The sequence below is a fragment of the Heptranchias perlo genome, chromosome 17, assembly GCF_035084215.1.
Source record: "Heptranchias perlo isolate sHepPer1 chromosome 17, sHepPer1.hap1, whole genome shotgun sequence".
Taxonomy (NCBI): Eukaryota; Metazoa; Chordata; class Chondrichthyes; order Hexanchiformes; family Hexanchidae; genus Heptranchias; species Heptranchias perlo.
Genome location: NC_090341.1, coordinates 7,422,680 through 7,444,771, shown reverse-complemented (window position 1 = coordinate 7,444,771; position 22,092 = coordinate 7,422,680). Strand labels below are relative to the sequence as shown.

The 22,092-nt window shown below is 43.9% G+C and overlaps 1 protein-coding gene across 1 annotated transcript in view; it reads left to right on the top strand.

Annotated features, from left to right (window-relative positions):
• The window catches only part of p4htmb (prolyl 4-hydroxylase, transmembrane b), a 57,260-nt gene that overhangs the window by 20,002 nt on the left and 15,166 nt on the right, over window positions 1-22,092 (top strand). Inside the window, exons 3-7 of the mRNA XM_067998419.1 lie at window positions 6,471-6,661; window positions 9,006-9,102; window positions 13,485-13,647; window positions 18,401-18,586; window positions 19,905-19,995. Of these exons, the coding sequence (XP_067854520.1) occupies window positions 6,471-6,661; window positions 9,006-9,102; window positions 13,485-13,647; window positions 18,401-18,586; window positions 19,905-19,995 (728 nt within the window). The remainder of the gene's footprint in view (window positions 1-6,470; window positions 6,662-9,005; window positions 9,103-13,484; window positions 13,648-18,400; window positions 18,587-19,904; window positions 19,996-22,092) is intronic.

Sequence of the window (22,092 nt, the reverse complement as noted above, 5' to 3'; positions counted from 1 at the left end):
AACGATTGTCAAACAAAAGGGGGCCTCCCTTAAAACTCCGGAATGAATTCTGAAAATGACTGAATGAGAAAGTTAGGTTTCCATTTTTTTTATATTATAATGGAAATCGGGAGTTTACAATCGAGCATCTCTGGCATCGCGTCACTTTCTAGGAGCTGTCCCAAGTCACCAATCTGTGCTGCTTTCCTTCCCGTTCTTAAAGATGTGCTTGACCCCAGTTTTCCTGCATGAATTTAACAGTTTTGTTGTTTGAAGGCATTGCCATGTAACCAATGATGTTATTTGCAGGAATGATGCACAGGGCTGTAATTATGTGAAAGGGTGCTTTTGGTTGAAATAGCTTTTAATGATGCCAAATTTTAAAGAGAAACTGTTTTGAATTTCATGACAAATTCTTTCCATTTTTTTGCCAGGGACCTGCGTTAGTTCATTTACTCTGCTGAGTGCTTAAATGGTAATCTTGAAGTTGGCAACGAAATAAAGTGTTTTAACACTAGTACACATTCAGTTCAGATACTGTCAGACCAGCTGCTGTGAGCCAGCTCCCTGCATTTACACTACTTAATCCAACTCCCTAATCCTAGAGGGAGAGTTATAGGTGGGCGATATTATAAAAGGCGGTTTAAAAGAACGTACAAAATTGACGGGCAGGAAAAGACCAGATGGCCCATCAAGCCTCCCCCACACCATGATGGCCAAACCATCCTAGCTAAACACTTCATCCCTTCCCGCTCACCCGCAGCCGTGTAACCTCCTGGGAGAGGCAAAAACCCGGAAAAAAAAACCCAGAGCCAATAAGGAAAAAAAATTCTAAAATTCCTCTCCGACCCCCCCCCACCGCCACAACCCCCGGAGATCAAAACCAGTCCAGGAGATCACATGGACAAATTGTTATCTATAAAGTCACTTCCCTTCTATATGATGTGATCTCTGCCCCAGAGATTAAGAGAGTAAGCACCCACCACATCAGCTGGCAACACATTCCAGAGGCTCAACTCTTTGGGAAAAGAAGAACCGTCTTAACATCCAGTCTCTTCCTGCTATTCCATAGTTTAAACCCGTGTCTCCTGGTCCTCCTCAACTTGATAAACTGGAATAATCTATCAGTAGGAACTTGATCCAGCCGTTTCATTTTTATAGACTTCTATCAGGTCGCCTCTGAGTCTGCGCTGCTCTAAAGTATTTAAAATAAAATTGCTGGACTATAACTTGGTGTCGTAAAATTGTTTACAACTGCTCTAAAGTAAATAGACCAAGGTTCTTGAGCCTATCTGATGATTCCTGGGATGGCAGGACTCGTATGAGGAGAGATTGGGTCAACTCGGCTTGTATTCACTCGAGTTTAGAAGAATGAGAGGGGATCTTATTGAAACATATAAAATTCTGACAGGGCTAGACAGACTGGATGCAGGGAGGATGTTTCCCCTGGCTGGGGGGTCCAGAACGAGGGGTCACAGTCTCAGGATACGGGTTAGGATATTTAGGATTGAGATGAGGAGAAATTTCTTCACTCAGAGGGTGGTGAACCTGTGGAATTCTCTACCACAGGAGGCTGTGGAGGCCAAGTCACTGAATATATTTAAGAAGGAGCTAGATAGATTTCTAGACACAAAAGGCATCAAGGGGTATGGGGAGAGAGCGGGAATATGGTACTGAGATAGAGGATCACCCATGATCATATTGAATGGCGAGCAGGCTCGAAGGACCAAATGGCCTACTCCTGCTCCTATTTTCTATGTTTCTATGTTTCTATCTGAGTAGCCGAGGTCCTTTAAGCTAGGCATCATTCTTGTAGCTCTTTTGACCTTTTCCAAAGCTGCTATATCACCCATTATCTGGGGGGACCAAAACTGGACACAGTACTCTGGATGCGGTCTGACCAGCGACCTGTATAGTGTCAAAATGGTGTCATAGAATCATAGAATAGCTACAGCACTGAAGGAGGCCATTCGGCCCATCAAGTCTGTGCCGGCTCTCTGCAAGAGCAATCCAGCTAGTCCCACTCCCCTGCCCTATCCCCCTTAGCTCTGCAAAATTTTTGCCTTTAAGTACTTATCCAGTTCCCTTTTGAAAGCCACGATTGAATCTGCCTCCACCACCCCCTCAGGCAGTGCATTCCAGATCATAACCACTCACTGTGTAAAAAGAAAAGTTTTATCATCATGTCACCTTTTGCCAATCACATTAAATCTATGCCCTCTGGTCCTTGTTCTTCGATTTATATTGAGTAGTTCTATTAATACAACCTAATTCCTTGTTAGCTTTAGCTACAGTTTCTCTACACTGGTCATGAACCTTTAGTGATCTGATGCACAATAACACCAAGATCTTTTTGTCGCTCAACCTCTTTCAATATTGTTCCCTGCAAATGATACGTGTATTCTGTATTGGCCCTACCAACATGCATGACATTACATTTATTTAGAGTAAATGCCATTTGCCAATGTGTGGCCCATTCCCCTAGCACATCTAAATCATTTTGGATTTGATTGCAGTCCTCTACCGTCTTAACCCTTGCACAGATTTTGGTGTCATCTGCAAACTTACTTACCATACTCCCAACACCACTGTCCAGGACATTAAACAAGACTGTAAAGAGTAGCGGGCCAAGGACTGATCCCTGGGGACACCACTAGTAACATGTCTCTAGGCTGAACCTTTTGGCTATGGAATTGGAGGCAATTCCTAATCCAGTTTATCAAATTTCTACTGATACCACAAGATTCTAGCTTGTGAAGTAACCTAGTGTGAGATATCTTATCAAAGGCTTTCTGGAAGTTCAGGTAGACAATGTCTACCGGATTACCCTCATCCACTACCCTAGTGACTTCCTTGAAAAACTCTATCAAATTTGTTAGGCACAACCTATTTTTTTCAGAATCATGTTGTGTACATAATTGATGTCAGGCTGATAGTACCCTGGCACTGATTTATCCCCTTTTTTTTGAAAATAGAGACTACATGAGCTAGCTTCTAGTCTAAGAACTATCCCTGCCTCTATTGAACTATTGAAGATACAGGCAAGGGGCTCTCAGAGCACATGTCCTGTCTCTTTAATCACCCTTGGACGGATATTATCCGGACCTGAAGCTCTATCAATTTTGAGCTTTCCTAACCTATCCAAGATGACATTACTATCTATGGATTGGAAAGCAGCAAATGTAACCCCGCTATTCAAGAAAGGAGGGAGAGAGAAAACAGGGAATTATAGGCCAGTTAGCCTGACATCAGTAGTAGGGAAAATCTAGACTCTATTATCAAGGAGGTGGTAACAGAGCACTTAGAAAATCATAATATGATTAGGCAGAGTCAACACGGTTTTATGAAAGGGAAATCATGTTTGACAAATCTATTAGAGTTTTTTGAGGATGTAACTAGCAGGGTAGATAAGGGGGAACCAGTGGATGCAGTATATTTGGATTTTCAAAAGGCATTCGATAAGTTGTCATACAAGAGGTTGTTACACAAGATTGGGGCTCATGGGATTGGGGTAATATATTAGCATAGATTGAAGATTGGTTAATAGACAGAAAACAGAGAGTAGGGATAAACGGGTCATTTTCAGGTTGGTAGGCGGTAACTAGTGGGGTGCCGCAGGGCTCAGTGCTCGGGCCTCAGCTATTTACAATCTATATCAATGACTTAGATGAGGGGACCGAGTGTAATTTATCCAAGTTTGCTGACAGCACAAAGCTAGGTGGGAAAGTAAGTTGTGAGGCGGACGCAAAGAGGCTACAATGGGATGTAGACAGGTTAAGTGATTGGGCAAGAAGGATGGAGTATAATGTGGAGAATTGTGAAATTATCCATTTGGTAGGAAGAATATTTTTTAAAAGATGAGAGACTAGTAAATGTTGGTATTCAGAGGGATTTCGGTGTCCTTGTACATGTATCACAGAAAGTTAACGTGCAGGTACAGCAAGCAATTAGGAAAGGAATTGGTACGTTAGCCTTTATTGCAAGGGTGTTGGAGTAAAACAGTAAGGAAGTCTTGCTGCAATTATATAGGGCTTTGGTGAAACCACACCTGGAATACTGTGTACAGTTTTGGTGTCCTTACCTAAGGAAGGATATACTTGTCTTAGAAGGGGGTGCAACGAATGTTCACTAGATTGATTCCTGGGATAAGAGGGTTGTCCTATGAGGAGAAATTGAGTAGAATGGGCCTATATTCTCTGGTGTTTAGAAGAATGAGAGGTGATCCCATTGAAACATATAAAATTCTTAGAGGGCTTGACAGGGTAGATGCTGAGAGGCTGTTTCCCTTGGCGGGAGAGTCTAGAACTAGGGGTCATAGTCTCAGGATAAGGGGTCAGCTATTTAGAACTGAGATCAGGAAAAATTTCTTAACTCAGAGGGTGGTGAGTCTTTGAGATTCTCTACCCCAGAGGGCTGTGGAGGGTCAGTCATTGAGTACACTCAAAACAGAGATCAATAGATTTCTAGATATTAAAGGCATCAAGGGATATGGGGATGGTGCAGGAAAATGGCATTGAGGTAGAAGATCAGCTATGATCTTGTTGAATGGCGGAGCAGGCTCGAGGGGCCGGATGGCCTACTCCTGCTCCTATTTCTTATGTTCTTATGACTCTATTTTCCTTGTTTCAAAGTTTCATATTAGTACAATACCATCTTTAGGAATCAGAGTGTCCTTTGACTCAATGTGAGCAATAACATGAGAGATCAGTAAAACAAAAACAAGGGATACAGGTTTTAAATTCCTCTAACATAAACTACATGATGGCACAGACGTGTCCAACCTGCAGCCCCCAAGACTTACCAATCCAGCACTTAAAGCCAAGATTGTGCTTCTGTTGGTTGTTTGTATTTTATTTTTGTTCTGCTGCCTCATGGGTGGATAAATCAGATCACCAAGGTCTGTTGGTATCCGCAACTTGAGATATCTGCAAATTAATGGGAATATGGATTTAAACCTCGTATATGTGCCCAAGGCTCCGTTGTACGTGCATATGCAGCTCACAAAGACAAATTTTGGACAATCCTGTCATCGTAACAATACTCTTAGTCTATAATATAATAGTCAATTATGCTTTTACCAAATATGTATGGTCACATTTCTTTCTTTGATCTCCCCAAACTATTAACCATCTCTGGCCAAATGGGTAGCCTATTCCGACCTACACTGCAGCAATTGTTTTCTGAAAAACCTGGCGCAATGTTATTTGTCCCTAAGCTGTTGAAAGAAGTAAGAGAAGAGATAGCCAGAGGCCCTGGCTACAATTTTTCAATGCTCAAGTATGAAAATTGTACCGTAGGACCAGAGAATAGCTGATGTATCACCCTTACTCAATAAGGGAGGGAGGGAGGGATAATCCAAGTGAATATAGGCCAGTTAGTCTAACGTCCGTTGTGGGCAAATTCTTTAGAATCCATAATTTGAGATAAAATTGATAAGCGTTTAGAAGTGTATGGGTTAATCAAGGACAGCCAGCATGGATTTGTTAAAGCATTATTGAGATAGAGGATCAGCCATGATCATATTGAATGGCGGAGCAGGCTCGAAGGGCCGAATGGCCTATTCCTTCTCCTGTTTTCTATGTTTCTTTGTAAGTCAAGTCATGTTTGACAAATTTAATTGAGTTGTTTTGAAGAAGTGACCAATTGGACAGATAAAAGGATGTGTTCAAAAATGTGTCTCATAAGAAGCTTGTTAGAAAAATTCTGGCATATGGTACAAGAGTAATTGTAATAGAATGGAAAGTGCTTAACAGATAGAAAGTTGGTTGACAGACAGGAAACACAGAGTTTGGGTAAATGGGTTTGCTCAGACTGGAGAAGGGTTTTAAGTGGTGTTGGTGCTGGGTCCACTTTTATTCTCCGTATATATAGATGATTTGGACTTGAATGTAGGGAACGCAAACTCAAAATTTGCTGATGATACAAATTACGAAGTTTAACAAACAATGAGGAGGACTGTAAAATGCTTTATGAAGACCCAGACAGGTTAGCAAGCAGGTGGGAAATGTAATTTAATGTGAATATCTGTGAGGTAATACATTTTGGGTGGGAAAAAACAAGAAAATGGAGTATACACTTAATGGGAAGACACTGGAGGATGTGGAGGACCAGAGACACCTAGGGGTTCAAATACATAATTCCCTGAAAATGCAAGTCCTGGTAAATAAAGCCATAAAAAGGCCATAGAATTTGTGGTTTTAAAAATAGGATCATAGAGTGCAAAGGATTTGCATTTATGTAGCACCTTTTACAACCTCGACGTCCCAATGTGTTTCACAGCCAATGAAATACTTTTGAAGTGTAGTCACTGCTGTAATCGCTCAGTACTGCATTGAAATGTCAGCCTAGATTATGTGTTCAAATCTCTGGAGTAGGATTTGAACTCAGGACCTTGGGAAATAATCAAACGTAGGCAATTATAGTTGTAGTTTGCATATTGTAAGCCTTTGTATTCCCAGTTATTTGTATCTAATTTATTCTTTTTCCCTCAGAAATTGCAAACTTCCTTTCAGAGGAAGAATGTAAACTGGTTATTCACCTAGCAAAGTTGAAGGGTCTCCAGGAGAGCCAGATAATGCCATCTGATCTTCAGCAGGAGGCCATCGATGAGATGGATATCAGCAAGGAGGAAATCTTCAACCTACTTGACTACAACCAAGACGGACAGCTACAGATGAAAGAGGTACATAGTGTTACTTAAAGATGGTACTGCATTGTTCTCTTGTATTGTGGCTTTTAAAGTAATTTATGGCCAAAAAAAGAATTTTTTATGTGAATATTTGCTTGTCAAGTTGAGGGATACTGGTACTGAGAGTACAACACTTTCTATTTGAGTACTCAGGGTCAGCATTACGTACTCCCAGATCATGTACAGCATTTATTAGGTACAAAGTAAAGCTCTCTCCACAGTACCCGAATCTCACGAGAATTCTCCACTAATTGTTCTAACATTTTCCTTTTCCCAGATAAGCCAGCCTGTGGATCTCTGAGTAAGTTTGCCAATTAGGCATCTTGGAACTGGATTGAGACTAGTCAAACTCATTTTACAAAGGGCCTTTGCAGCAGCCACACACAGGAGACCTTTATCAGGAGTGGGGGCTAAATTTGAACCAGTCTGAGGAGTAAAAGTGTCTAACTTAGTTTTAAAATTCTGATACATGATGGGTCCCAGTGTTTAAAGCTTCAGAATTAGATATGTAAATCTTACACAAATAATGCTAACTCCCTCTTCTTAAGTGAATTGTTCCACAGAATGATATCAGTGGTTGAAAAGCACATGGCTATGGTTCAACAAATAGCACCTTCCGTTGAACAGTCCAGTGGGGAATAGGTAGCAATGTGCATTTTATGATCAAATTGAAGGACAATGTAATTTTGTCAGCTGGGCTCAGTTGGTAATACTCTCACCCCTTAATCAAAGGGTTACCCGTACCAGGATATGAGCGAATAATCTAGGCTGACAGCCTAGTGGGTGCTTCACCATTGGAGGGATTGTCCTTCTGATGAGATGCAAAATCAGGGCCCGTCTGTCTGTTCTGATTCAGGGAAATCTCTGGGTTTCCTGGCCAACATTCCTCCAACATCACCAAAACAGACTAACTAGCCATTCATCTCATTGCCTGTTTGAAACAAAATTAACTGCAGCACTGACTCACTAGGGTGGATGATTACAGTCTCCACATGTATTTATTGTAAAGGGAGCTCTGCTTTGTGCTTGATCTTACCCAAGAGTTGATGGCTAAGTGTAAAGTAGAGAATTTTCTAATGTGGCTGGTGCTCTGCAAGGACTGGTTGGGGCAAGGGGAGAGACTGTAGAATCTGAAGCAGATGTTAATGATCAGGAAAAACTGCCTGGAAGGAGTCACTATGCCTGAAAGCTTCTCCAATCATAAGATTAACAATTATACATCTTTAATCCAACTGAATATGAAGGGAAAAATATTTTTTAAAGTAATGTAATTATTAATTGGTGAATATAGGAACCCCCATCATTGGCAGCCGTGCCTTCAGCCGTGTAGGCCCTAAGCTCTGGAATTCCCTCCCTAAACCTCTCCGCTTGTCTACCTCTCCTCCTTTATGACACTCCTTAAAATCTACTTTTTTGACCAAGCTTTTAATCACCCCTCCAAGTATCTTCTCCTTTGGATCGGTGTCAATTTTTGTCTGATTACATTCCTGTGAAACAACTTGGGATGTTTTCCTACGTGAAAGGCATTATGTGAATGCAAGTTGTTGTTGTTGTTGAATGTCAAAGAGGGGAAAAAAGTAGATAGGCTGTCTTTAGCTATAAAAAAACAGCGCTGCTGATCAATGCAGACTTGAATGTCTTCGCTTGTGTTGCTGGATCCTTCCCACTTGGCGTCTCCAAAGTTCTACTACCCTTCCAGCATTTATCTGTTTCAGACTCCCCCTTCATGATGTGCTACCAATCCCCTTTGGTGTCACTAATTCACTGCCTCCATAAAGCGTTCCCTATATCTTCACCACCACCTTCTCAAGGGCAGTTAGAGATGGGCAATAAATGCCGGCCTCGCCAGCAACGCCCACATCCCATGAACGAATAAAAAAAAAACATTTGTGAAAGTGCACTGTTTCCTTCATTTGTGCTGAGGACATCACGATAGCTCGGCTTCAGTAGAGCTCCCCATCCACTCTGAGAGTGAGGCCAAGAGGGAGACGCAGCATCAAAGCAGAGAAAAATCGGATCAGGTATGCAGGGAGCATGCTGGCGATTTGGAGCTGAAATTAGCCAGTTTTATTTTGGGGTGTGGATTGAGATCAGTGTTTAGTGGAAGTGCAACCAGACATGGAGACCTCAGGTAACCAGCCCAGCAGGTTGTTTCAAAATATCAAAAATATGACCTGTACTAACTTCAGATATTATAGTTAGAAAGAGTAGTGGTCCACAATAGGTTACTATATAGTAATCTCGTCAGACTTGTAGTCCCCTACCTGTTTATCTTCCTAGCTTGTGCGGTTATATAGTACTGTATAGCATGTTAACAAAGGCTTTATTTTAATGACAGGTTTTGACACATACACGTTTTGGTGATGGTGTCTGGATTACTCCTGAAAATATTCGGGATATCTATACAGGACTCAAGGCTGACCCTGATGGAAATGGTGAGAGACTTCTAAACTGGTGGAGAGACTAGAGAAGCTGGGATTGTTCTCCTTAGAGCAGAGAAGGTTAAGGGGAGATTTAATAGAGGGGTTCAAAATCATGAGGAGTTTTGCTAGAGTAGACAGGAAGAAATTATATCCACTGGCAGGAGGGTTGGTAACCAGAGGACACAGATTTAAGATAATTGGCAAAAGAACCAGAGGGGAGATGAAAAGAATTTATTTTATGCAGCGAGTTGTTATGATCTGTATGATTCTATGAAATCGTAAAATTGTTGCCAGAGTTAATATGTATCTGACTAAAGATGAGTAAGTTCATCTGATATCATTATGACAGATAGCCTTAAAAATATTTTGCAATGCATTCTGACTGCCTTTTAAACAGACGTGTGATAAATTCGTCTCCCTTGGATTCTTAGATTTTAGCTCCCAGGTCTTGCCCCAATACCTCAGCATGTTCAGCCAGCTGAGAAATACAGTCTGGGAAGTTCCCAAGTTGGATGCTTGGGCTCTTTCGTGTTAGCTGATTTCAGGAGGGATGCAGTTGGCCTCTGTGTGCCCAGGTTAGGAAGGAGAAGGTCAGCCAGGGGACCTAATCTCGACTGCTGTCCTGTGAGCCTTGCTGGAAATTGCATGTGTATGTGACGCCCTCAGCATTTAAATAGCCCCCAGACTTTCAGTCTAGGCTTACATATAAATAATGGCCTACTACCAGTGGGTGCAATAGTATAGTATAGAACTGGACTAGTAACTTCGAGATGGTGAGTTTAAATCCCACCATGGCAAATTATGAAATGAAATAAAATAAATTTGTGGGCTAGTACCAGAAAAAAAAAATGGCCATGAAAGCTGATGGAGTGTTGTACAAACCCAACTAGTTCACTAGAGTCCCATGGGGAAGGGAAGCTGCCACCCCTGCCCAGTCTGGTTTGGTCACATTGTTTGGCTTGCATTAAGAGTCAATCAGTCAATTGTGCAAACAATCACTGCGTTCAGGGCAACTAGGGATGAACAATAAATGCGGCCTTGCCAGCTTTGGCCACGTCCCAAGAACAAACGGGGAAAAAAAACTTGGGCTGCCTTTGCAGCATCAGTCACATGAGGGGGAGAGAAGGGGATTGGTGGGGGAGGGATGAAGGGGGAGTAAGTACAAGGAAAACAGGGGTGAGGGGTGGAAAGGAGGTTCATTGTTATAGGAAGGTATAATGTGGGCTGTGCACATCTAACCAAAACGTTAATGATTTTTCTCTGGTGAAGTAGTGTTTAGATAGTCTACGCAAATATTTATATCACAGTGGACTCTTTTACCACTCCAGTTGGTTTAGGACCATTGCTACACACTCGTGTCTAACCAGGCTTCAGGAAACTGTCCTACCGCCTCGGTCCTACTGAAAGACGGATTCATAAATTGATTCTGTCGTTTCCACAGACTAATTACAGATGAAAAACTCTGTAGGAGTTTGTTTGATTAGGACCCCAACAGATCCTGGTGTTACTACACTGCTGGTACTGGAGAATGACACTATTGTCAACTAGATGCAACTGTTCTTGCAAATTTCCTATTTGTGTTACTGCGTAATTCAGTGGAGCAAATAATTCTGAAGCGAGCGGACGTAAACAACTGGTCAGGAAGCTGCCTTCCACTGTCTCATTTAAAACATTCTCACCCACGCTTTTCCCAGATCAGTCTTTGCATTGCAATTGCTGACAGCCATTTACAGTCTATGGTTTTGGTCTCCAGATTAGCAACAGGTGGCACTGGTGAATCTTGTCTCAGATTTGACTAACTTTTCAAAAAAAAAATTGTGATATTGTTTTATTTCAACTTAAATTCAAGAGAGAAAATGATGTTTGAGGGTATCATTTCATGCGACATGAACCGGATTTGTCCGGACTTTCCATTTTCTGTGTATTTCAACTTTTGTTTGGGATCCATTCATACATGCGCTATAGTTTTCAAACCAATATCTTGCTGTAAAGCACTAAAGACTTATGTATTCTATACTGTATGTTATTAATTTCATACTTGCATCCCATGCTATGGACCATTTCATGGCCAAGAGCCTGGGCAGACGACTTGTTTCATGGTCTCTGCTTTTGCTAGAGATAAAAAGAAAACTGAAAATCTGAAATTAAAACTCTGAACACACAGCAGGATCTGAAAAAGAAACATAGGTTAGCATTTCAGGTGGGATACGCCATCAGAGGCTTTCTCTTCAAAAGGGGGTCAAGAGCACATTGTTACAGTGTGCTAGAGGAAGCTTTGGTCGATATTTAGCAGTGATAGGTACTGGACATGGAAAGGTTAGAGTGGTCCTGGGAACAGTCTTTAAATGGAGACCATTGTCCTTCATATGTTGCTGTCCGCTGATCCTAACACTCGCTGAGAGTGGAGGGGGTTGGGAGGGAGGGGGCGGAGGGAGGGGCGGGGGAGGGGATCTAGCCCTGAGATTCCACCTTTAACTGGAAACTTGATGTCAGCTCGCAAGACCCACAGAGACACTGTCTGCTGTCCAGAAGTCAGGTTATTTATACCAGAGTGCCTTTGACAGCAGGAGTATTGTGCATCTGTCAACAGCATTACATTCCTGTACACTCATCCTTACATGCTGGCGCATCACCTCTTTGAGCATGTAAGCTCGTCAAAACTTCTGGTAGTTGATTTCATCTGAATTTATTTAGCATATATACTGACTTATGGCAAACCTTTTGGATGAAATCTAGGGTTCCCAGACGGTCATGACGTCCACAAGAGGAGTCCATTGTGGGGGCAATCTGCGAGGTCATCAGATTTGGGTCCACCTGTCATCAGATTTCTGTTGCTGTACAGTAATAACTGTTTTCCGCACTGTGTTCCTTTGGTTAGCTCTTTCGGAAGTTAGGACAGGGGGTCTCCAGGAGCGTGCCAATATTTGCAAGGGGTTCACCACACACAAAAGTTTGAAAACCAGAGATCCTATTCAGTGTTAATCATCCTCACCTCAACTGAATAGTCATGCGGAGCAGATAATGTAAAGAAGGTATTAGGAGGAATTGATGGTGTATGTTAAGCTTTAAGCCCCCATAGTGAGTTACAGCCTTGGGGGGTTGCACATCCATTATGAAGTTTTGTACGTCCACTTTTCTTTTCACCGAGGGAGGGCGTACTTCCCACTGCTAGCTTGCCTTAATCCGCTGCTGTGACTTCTTACCTGCTGGGTTTCAGATAATTAACCTCTGATTATCTAGCTATCTTTTTTTTTGGGAATGTTGCAATTTACAGGAGACATTTTGCTAACCGTTCTCTATTTTTGAAATGTACCTCCCTCTCTGCCTTCCCCACCCCAAAATTTTCTCCTAATTTTTTTTTAAGAGCAACTTACGCTGAGGTGCAGTTCCACACCGGCTGCCTTCCATTACCTCACCCTGTGCTCATTCTTCATATGGAAGTATAGGTAATGAGTGCTGGCAGACTATTAGACTGGATACAGAGGCTTGCCCCAGCTGAGGTAATCTGGCTCAGCACAGAATGAGAAGTGGTAGCAACGCACCCTGAGCTACAGATAGAGAAATACCCAAGTTTCCTGATCTCTAACAAGTGACCCTTGCAGAACATGTATCTGCGTAAATTGGATTGAGCTCAAGTGCGATGTCTCCCGCTTTCGTGCAGCCTGCCGACACTCGCTGTCTAGCCTGATACATGGAGAATGGTCACTAGAGTGAGGTAAGGAGGGCGGCCAACGCTAGTGGAACTTTTAAGACATTCAAGACTCCAGAGACTTGAGCACATAATCCAGGCTGACACTGCAGTGCAGTACTGAGGGAACGCTGCATTCAGATGCCGTCTTTCAAATGAGACCTTAAACCGTGGCCCCGTCTGTCCTCTCAGGCAGGTGGAAAAGATCCCATAGCGCTATTCAAAGAAGAGCAGGGGAGTTCTCCCCAGTGTCCTGGTCAATATTTATCCCTCAACCAGCATTACGAAAGCAGATTATCTGGTCATTTATCTCATTGCTGTTTGTGGGATCTTACTGTGCTCAAATTGGCTGCCTCATTTCCTATATTACAACAGTCACTACACTTCAAAATTACTTCATTGGCTGTAAAGTGCTTTGGGACATCCTGAGGTTGTGAAAAGTGCTATATAAATGTAAGTTGTTTCTTTCTCGATAGATCGATTTTTGTTAGCTAAGGATATGAAGGGATATGGAGCAATGCCGGTTAATTGGAGTTGAGGTGTAGATCAGCCATGATTTTATTGAATGGCGGAGCAGGCTCGAGGGGTTGAATGGCCTACTGTTCCTATGTACCTGAACCTCAGCAAGAGACACTGCCTTCATCAGAGAAAAAGAGAACATTGGGGTTAGTAAACAGGAAGGAATAAAAATGATTTTGTGTTTCAGGTTTGCTAAGCCTGGAGGAGTTTAAGCAACTTAACACAAATGCTTTCCAAACATACCTGCGACAGCGTGGGGTGCAAAAGACTGAGCTGGTACGTAACAGTAAGCACACGTGGCTGTACCAGGGTGAAGGGGCGCACCAGATCCTGAGAACCCTTCGACATAGGTGAGCTTCCAAATTAAACAAAAAAACCCTTATTGCACTCTGTGTTATTTGCCAAGATTGCTGTTCTAACCAGGGTGATTTGCAAGCAGCCAGGAACTTAAGCGCTGGAGGTTTTTTTTCAAGAAGAATGTATTTACTTTCTCTCAGTATGAAATCCTGAAAATACAACCATGGTGTTACTTGACTAGCTTACCGCAATGCTTTTCAGGGTTGAATTTGCTCAAATCATTCCCAGTAGTATGGCACTAATGCTGCATTTGAACCACAGCACTGTTACCAGAGTAGTTATAAATGAGGCAGTGTTCATGCCTTCAGACATAGTAACCTACATCAAGACGTAACTCTCCATGCTGCCAACACGCATGTAAACGAATGCCACTCCTGGCAGTGGACTCAGGTGAACTTTTGCTGACTTGTACGGACCTTCTCCCGGTGTTGAGGAAGGTCTGCAGTCAGAAACTTGTCACAGATGTGATTTCGAAGCAACTGCTCATTCGCAAGTTTATGCTTCAGCTTTTCTGCTAGTAAACTGAAATCCACTCTGCCAAGTAAACTGGATAAACTCAGAGACGAGCAGCCTTAACACGTTGCGGAATCCCCTCCAGTAGAAACGGTCCAGTAATGTAAAGGTGAGATTAGTATTATGCTCCCACTGCAGAACTTTACAAATGCAACCATGGCCCCACAGTGGGTTATCAAACACTTCTGCATCTCTGTTGATAATGGGGTGTGAATTGAAAAGTCACAATACATAGAATTAAGAACTGAGAAAATGCAAATGAAGCTGGAAGGGAGTCCATAGTTATGCAAAGTAATTATCCGGTTGTTTGCTTACACTGTGGCACATTATGAGATTACAGGTAATTTCTTTGACAGGCAAACAGAATCGGCTTATTTCCCCTGAATTAAGTGTTTAATTAGTCAAATGTACTGTGCCAAGTAACTGTCTTAAGGTATTATTGGTGAGTGGCAGACATGCAGTCCTCGCAATGTCGCTGGCGCTTGAAAATATTAAACAGGTGCCCTCTGGAGATCCAACAGTGTGGCAGGCCTAGATAGGTGCCTCCTGTTTTGGGCTGCAGAACACTTGTAGCCAATTCTGTGGGCTATATGCTTGTTATGCCATGAAATTGCTGTGTGCTTGTTATGCCATGAAACGGCATCATGGTGCAGACAGACAGGCACGCACAGCTGGCTCAGCATTAATTCCAGGCGTGCATTGTATAAATCCACTTCCAACAGGCTTATAGTATAAATTAGTTGAAGCAGCGCCCCCTTGTTGACTCAATCAGCAAGGAAAATTAGTTGGGCTGTGAAAATCTTTGAGTGAACCGGAAGGACAGACTCGTGATAGACTTTTGGAATTCCCCAACCAGAGGACTATGATTTCAGTTGAACTCACTGGGCCAAAGTGGCAGTATTGTTTCTGATTTTCCTACCTTTCCTTGGCTCCTCACCTAATTTTCATGACTTCTGCTCAGGTATGATTCCACAGGCACTGCCAGTCCCCTCTCCATCACAGCTGACCTCAATCCTACACACAAGCACTTCCCATCACTGGTCACAGGATAGTGTCCAGGAGGGATCCTCTGGATGATCATTTTATTTTCTCTTTCCCTAGCTCAGAGATGCTGATGCCAGTTGTAGTGCTGTAACTGCGACTCTAGCTGAGATCAGCTCACTGACCAAAATACCCCACCTCAAGGTAGCGGCTGACTACCGTCCAGGCCTCAATCTGGGAGGCCACAGACAGCCAGTAAAGCTTCCCCCCGCGGCTTAATGGACAAATGCACAGTGTGGTGTAACGCGGAGTCATACAAACCCAGGAAGGTTCTAGGTTTAATTTCTGGCCTTTGCTGCTCCAGCTGAAATTGATTAACCTACCAGTGAGTGCACTAAAATTGGTCTGAGCATCCACGTGCAAGGGATGGGTAAAGTCAACCGGGGTTCCCATTCCTGATCACTACCCATTGAGCGCTGCAGAAAGTGCGCACTGAGCTGAGATGGCCTACTGGTGCTCTGTCCGGGCTCATACATTAAAAACAACCACTTTGGCCTTTGGCATGAGTTTCAACTTTCAGGAGAGGAGGGAGAAAAATGAGCAAAATTAGAGTTGGCAGAAGGCCCTCGAGACGGAGCAGAGGAGAGCCGTGAGATTGATCCCTGGTGTTAGAGGGATGACTTGACAAGTTAGGGCTCTCCGGTCTTGAAAGGAGATGTGTCTCAAGGGACCCTTATAGAGGTATATTAGTCGCTTAACAGAGAAAGTAATCCAGGACGATACTTTCAGATTTTTTTTTCAAAAAATATATTTTATTCATAAAATTTGCAACAATACATACAATACAGTTGTCATATCACATTCCAAACGTACACAATACAGGTTATACAATTTACATCAAGTCTCGTTCAATGAACACATTGTACATAATTACCGTTCATGACACTCTAGGGTGCTTCATTGCATTACAATCAATACAGATTATTGATTACAGATTCATTACAGGTATATTACATCAATTTGAATTTTACATTCTGCCCGAGGGGGTTTTTCCCTGATTGCAGCCCCACGGTATACAATGGCGGGAATGCTCTAAACGGTTGCCTTTCCCCACAGAGCCTTTGCGGTGGCCGCACCCAGCTTCAGTGCGTCCCTGAGCAGGTAGTCCTGGACCTTGGAATGTGCCAGTCTGCAACACTCGGTCGAGGCCAGCTCCTTGCACTGGAAGATCAGCAAGTTTCGGGCAGACCAAAGGGCGTATTTCACCAAGTTGATGGTCTTCCAGCAGCAGTTGATGTCTGTCTCGATGTGCGTCCCCGGAAACAGCCCATAGAGCACAGACTCCTGTGTTACGGAACTGCTCGGGATGACCCTGGACAGATACCACTGCATCTCTCTCCAGACCTTCTTTGCAAAGGCACATTCCAGAAGGAGATGGGTGACGGTCTCGTCTCCACCGCAGCCTCCTCGAGGACAGCGCGCGGTGGCGCTGAGACTCCAGGAGTGCACGAAGGATCTGACGGGAAGGGCCCTTCTCACCACCAGCCAAGCTAGGTCTTGGTGCTTGTTTGAAAGCTCTGCCAAATGACATTGACTGTCTGCTCGGGGAACCAACCAACTTTTCCAGCAGGGTCTCAAGGACATTACATGCGGACCACTTGCTGATCGCCTTGTGGTCAATGGTGTTTTTCTGCACAAACTTTTCCACGAAGGACAGGTGGGGTGGAACGGACCAACTGGATGGAGCGATCCATGGCAGCGAAGCCAAGCCCATCCTTCGCAACACCGGGGACAGGTAGAACCTCAGCACGTAGTGACATTTTGTGTTTGCGTACCAAGAGTCTACGCACTGCTTGATGCAGCCGCACACAAAGGTGGCCGTCAGGATGAGGGCCACGTTGGGCACGCCTTTCCCCCCTTTCTCTGGAGATTTGTACATCGTGTCCCTGCGGACCCGGTCCATTTTTGATCTCCAGATAGAGTGGAAGTTGGCTCGGGTGACTGTCGCAGCGCAGGAGCGAGGTACGGGCCAGACCTGCGCCACGTACAGCAACACCGAGAGCACCTCGCACCTGATGACCAGGTTCTTGCCCACGATCTAGAGGGATCGTCGATCCCACAGTCCCAGTTTCCGCTTCACCTTGGCAATCCGCTCCTCCCAGTTTTTGGTGCATGCCCCGTCCACCCCCGAACCAGATCCCCAGCACCTTCAGGTAATCCGACCTGACGGTGAAGGGGACAAAGGATCGGTCGGTCTAGTTCCCAAAGAACATGGCCTCGCTCTTGGTACGATTTACCCTGGCCCCCGAGGCCAGTTCGAACTGGTCGCAGATGCTCATCAATCTGCGGACCGACAGCTGATCCGAGACGGCGACGTCGTCCACGTACAGGGAGGCCTTGACCTGAGTGCCTCCGCTGCCTGGGATCGTCACCCCTCTTATGCCCACATCCCTCCTGATGGACTCGGCAAAGGGTTCGATGCAACACTCAAACAAGACGGAGGAGAGAGGACAACCCTGCCTGACTCCAGATTTGATCAGAAAGCTTTCTGATTCCCACCCACTGATGTCTATGTAGAGCAGTTGAATCCAATTGCGGATTCCCTCCCCAAACCTCATTTTGGAGAGCACGTCCATCATGTACTTGTGAGATATTCTGTCAAAAGCCTTCTCCTGGTCCAGGCTGATCAGGCAGGTGTTCACCCCCCTGTCTGGTACATAGGCGATCGTATCCCTGAGTAGCGCCAGGCTATCAGGGATTTTCCTGCCGGGTACAGCGCAGGTCTGATCGGGGTGGATCACCACCTCCAGGGCTGACTTGACCCGATTGGCGATGACCTTGGACTGAATTTTGTAGTCCACATTAAGTAGAGAGATGGGTCGCCAATTTTTGATTTCTTCCCAGGACGATACTTTCAGATACCCCAGGGCAAGAAGACAAGAGGACACAAATTCAGGGTTGTAAAGGGAACATTTAGGCCAGGTATTGGGAAGTACTTCCTTATACCGAGGGTGATTAACAGCTGGAATGGGAAGTCAGGAAGGATGGCTGAATTTAGAACGTTAGATTCATTTGAGACATCATTAAATGCTATATTGAGAAGGCGATTGAGATGTTGCTCTGGAGGGATGATAAATAGGCTGTAGGCCTTTCTTCTTCCAAACCCACCTACCTCATGGGAGAAGGTAGAGATCTGTCGGGGCTAATTAATTTCTTCTTGTATGACAATCTTTAAACTTTTTCTCTTGTTAGGGTGATCAGATTGACACAGTTACCTCCAGAGATAGTGGAACACAGTGAGCCACTGCAGGTGGTGAAGTACGATCAAGGTGGGCACTATCATGCTCACCACGACAGTGGACCAATCTATGCAGAGACCAGCTGCTTCCACACAAAGCTGGTAGCAAATGGATCCACACCGTTTGAAACCTCCTGTCGGTCAGTGACAAATTCTAACAAATAAATGCTTTGTCCAATTTTTAAAAGGTTTTCTATGTCCTCCTGCATCTAACCCATTCCATCATGTTTCCTTTGAGAGATAATCACCCCGAGACGGGAGAAGTTTATCCCCTTTTTAAACCATTTTATTTCTTCTTCCCAATGTGCAATGCACAGTTCCTGTCCTTTCTTATGGGACAGACCTACCCCAGCAAGGCCAATCTGTAACATATTGAAAACCCAGTAAAATTTTGAAGATGTTGCACGTTAAAATATGTTTTCTGTTCTGCAACATAATATGAATATTAGCTTATACCCTTGAACCTTGTTCTTGTTATACCCCTCCCTTTTTTAAAACAGATTGGGAGATTGTCAGGGTCCCTTGGACTTTATTAAATTAGGTCTAAAGAGAGCCCGGTGTGAATAATTTATATCTATCACTGTTTTACGAGGTGCCTTTAAATTTACATCTATAAAGCCTTGTATCTAGTGTGAGAATGCCACATCTAAAAGTGTCGCTATTATATATGCAAAGTACCTGTATGTGTAACACTTGCATCTGACTGGTTGAAATGTCACTCATAAAACAGCAACAAATCACAAATGAACAGGTAGAGGACAAGTGGCAAACAGGAATGAAAAGTGCCAATCAGGAAGTACCAAGGAGGTTCAAATCGAAAATTAATAGTTAGCAAACAGCTCCCAATAAAGCAACTAATATTGCTGTATGATTGACAGCAAGACTGGCCGTTTACAGAGCGTACAAGGACTTGCTGTTTGTAAAACCTGCGCTCAGCCCTGTGTCCAACTATAGTAAAAGCCTGACAGCATGTAAAGCTAGTTGGAGCGGGACATGCGCTGGAACTTTCAACTTTGGTGGGGATGTAAAACGGGCGATAGTGAATTGGCCGCTCTTTATACTGGGCAGGGTGGATAATGGGCAGTTGATCCGATATCGCCCATTTTACACCCCTATTGAAGTTGAAAGTTCTGACCCTGAGGCTTAAGTTGAAGCAGGCTGGAGCAGACTAATCTGGCCACTGGCAGCAGCAAACTCTGACCTGAAGCTGGCAGCGGAAGCATTGCTGGAGTCGAGGCCAGGACCGGTATCGTTACTGTGAATGAGGAAGGGAGCAAAGAACTTTTTCCAATAGTGCTAAATTGCAGAGTTTTTATAAATTTTCAGACTATGTTTAAATTTTGATTTGTCCAGTTCAGGAAAGTCGAATCTTTTTGCATATTTTTGTCTTGCACCTTTTTGCAGAGATATTTAACCTTCTCACCCCTTACCCTGTCTTCAACCCCACTTCTGTTCCAGGTATGTGACGGTGCTATTTTATTTGAACACTGTTTCTGGAGGAGGGGAGACTGCTTTTCCTGTAGCAGACAATAGAACCTATGATGAACTGGTAAAGAAAAAAACATCTTTGCTTATCTTATTGACAAGTCATTATGTTACAGAACGTGCTGAGTAAACAGCAGGTCAGTCAACATCTAAAAAGACAGGTTTATGGTACGGGTTGAGCCCAAGAGACGCTGACTGGCCTTCACTGTTTTTCTTTCCGATTTTGTAGGGTTCTGCGGTTATCTTTTAATCATAAAGTATCAGCCCCGACCAAAAGGAATGCTGTGACCTCCAGAGGTGTGTAACATCATGAGGGGCCTAGATATAGTGGATAGGGAGGACCTATTTCCCTCAGCAGAGAGGTCAATAACCAGGGGGCATAGATTTAAAGTAATTGGTAGAAGGATTAGAGGGGAGTTGAAGAGAATTTTTTTCACCCAGAGGGTAGTGGGGGTCTGGAACTCACTGCCTGAAAGGGTGGTAGAGGCAGAATCCCTCATCGCATTTAAAAAGTACTTGGATGTGCACTTGAAGTGCCGTAACCTACAGGGCTACGGACCAAGAGCTGGAAAGTGGGATTAGGCTGGATCGCACTTTTTCGGCCGGCACAGACATGGTGGGCTGAATGGCCTCCTTCTGTGCCATAAATTTCTATGATTCACCCCCTGAGCCTAATCCTGTAACAGGCATTAGTGTCGGTGCTGATACCGTGAGTAGTTCTGAGCAGCAGGCTGCAGAAACGTGCTGAGAGTTGGCACCATAATGATTGCCACTGTTTGCAAATATAAATTGTTATTTGCATGTGCTTTTGTTATGCTGCATTTTTTGACGGATGTTTTTATTTCCATTTTCCCGATGGATTCTGTCATTGGGGTGCATTACCACAGGGACCAGGCACTCACCAGTAAGTGGTCATCATTTGTGTGTAAATGCCTTGATGGCAGGCTAACCAACTACGGAGGTGATCACAGCCCAGCTCAACACTGTTCTAGCCAGCATCCGCATGCATGCAGTCCCAGTAGGGATTATTACGTATGATCAGAAGTGGAAATCTAGCCAGTTTATTAATTTATTTTCCTTCCCTAATCCCTGGTTGCCTGCAGCAAATGTAGTACCATGGCATTACCAGGGTTGAGAACTTAGCAGAGACCCAGGATTGAACTTGGGACCTTCCTGATCTATACGGCTCAGAGACGGTAACTTTACTTCTGAACCATCAGGGGAACCAGTTGTATTGGAATTTATCCAGAATATGAGGGGTAGGTGATCGGGAGCCAGTCGGCCATTCTCCCATCTGAAAGAGGGCTGCATGGAGGTTCAAACCCATGAGGTGAAGTGTAGATAAAAAATGCTCATGACTTTTTTTCATCCCCTTTCGAATCATAGAAAGGTTACAGCACGGAAGGAGGCCATTCGGCCCATCGAGTCCGTGCCAGCTGTATGCAAGAGCAATCCAGCCATCCCCGTAGCCCTGCAAATTTTTTCCTTTCAAGTACTTATCCAGTTCCCTTTTGAAGGCCATGATTGAATCTGCCTTCACCACCCCCTTGGGCAGTGCATTTCAGATCCTGACCACTCGCTGTGTAGAAAAGTTTTTCCTCATGTCACCTTTGGTTCTTTTGTCAATCATAAGACCATAAGAGATAGGAGCAGGAGTAGGCCATTTGGCCCCTCGAGCCTGCTCCGCCATTTAATGAGATCATGGCTGATCTGATTTTTACCTCAACTCCACTTTCCCGCCCTTTCCCCATGTCCTTTGACTCCCTTGCTGATCAAAAATTTGTCAAACTCAGCCTTGAATGTATTCAATGACTCAGCCTCCACAGCTTTTTGGGGTAAAGAATTTCAAAGATTCATGACCTGGGAGAAGAAATTCCTCCTCATTTCCATCTTAAACGGGCGACCCCTTATTCTGAGACTATGCCCCCTAGTTTTAGATTCCCCCATGAGGGGTAACATCCTCTCAGCATCTACCCTATCGTGTCCCCTCAGAATCTTGTATGTTTCAATAAGATCTCCTCTCATTCTTCTAAATTCGAATGAGTATAGACCGAACCTGTTCAATCTTTCCTCATAAGACAACCCTTCCATACCTGGAATCAACCTAGTGAACCTTCTCTGAACTGCCTCCAATGCAAGTATGTCCTTCTTTAAATAAGGG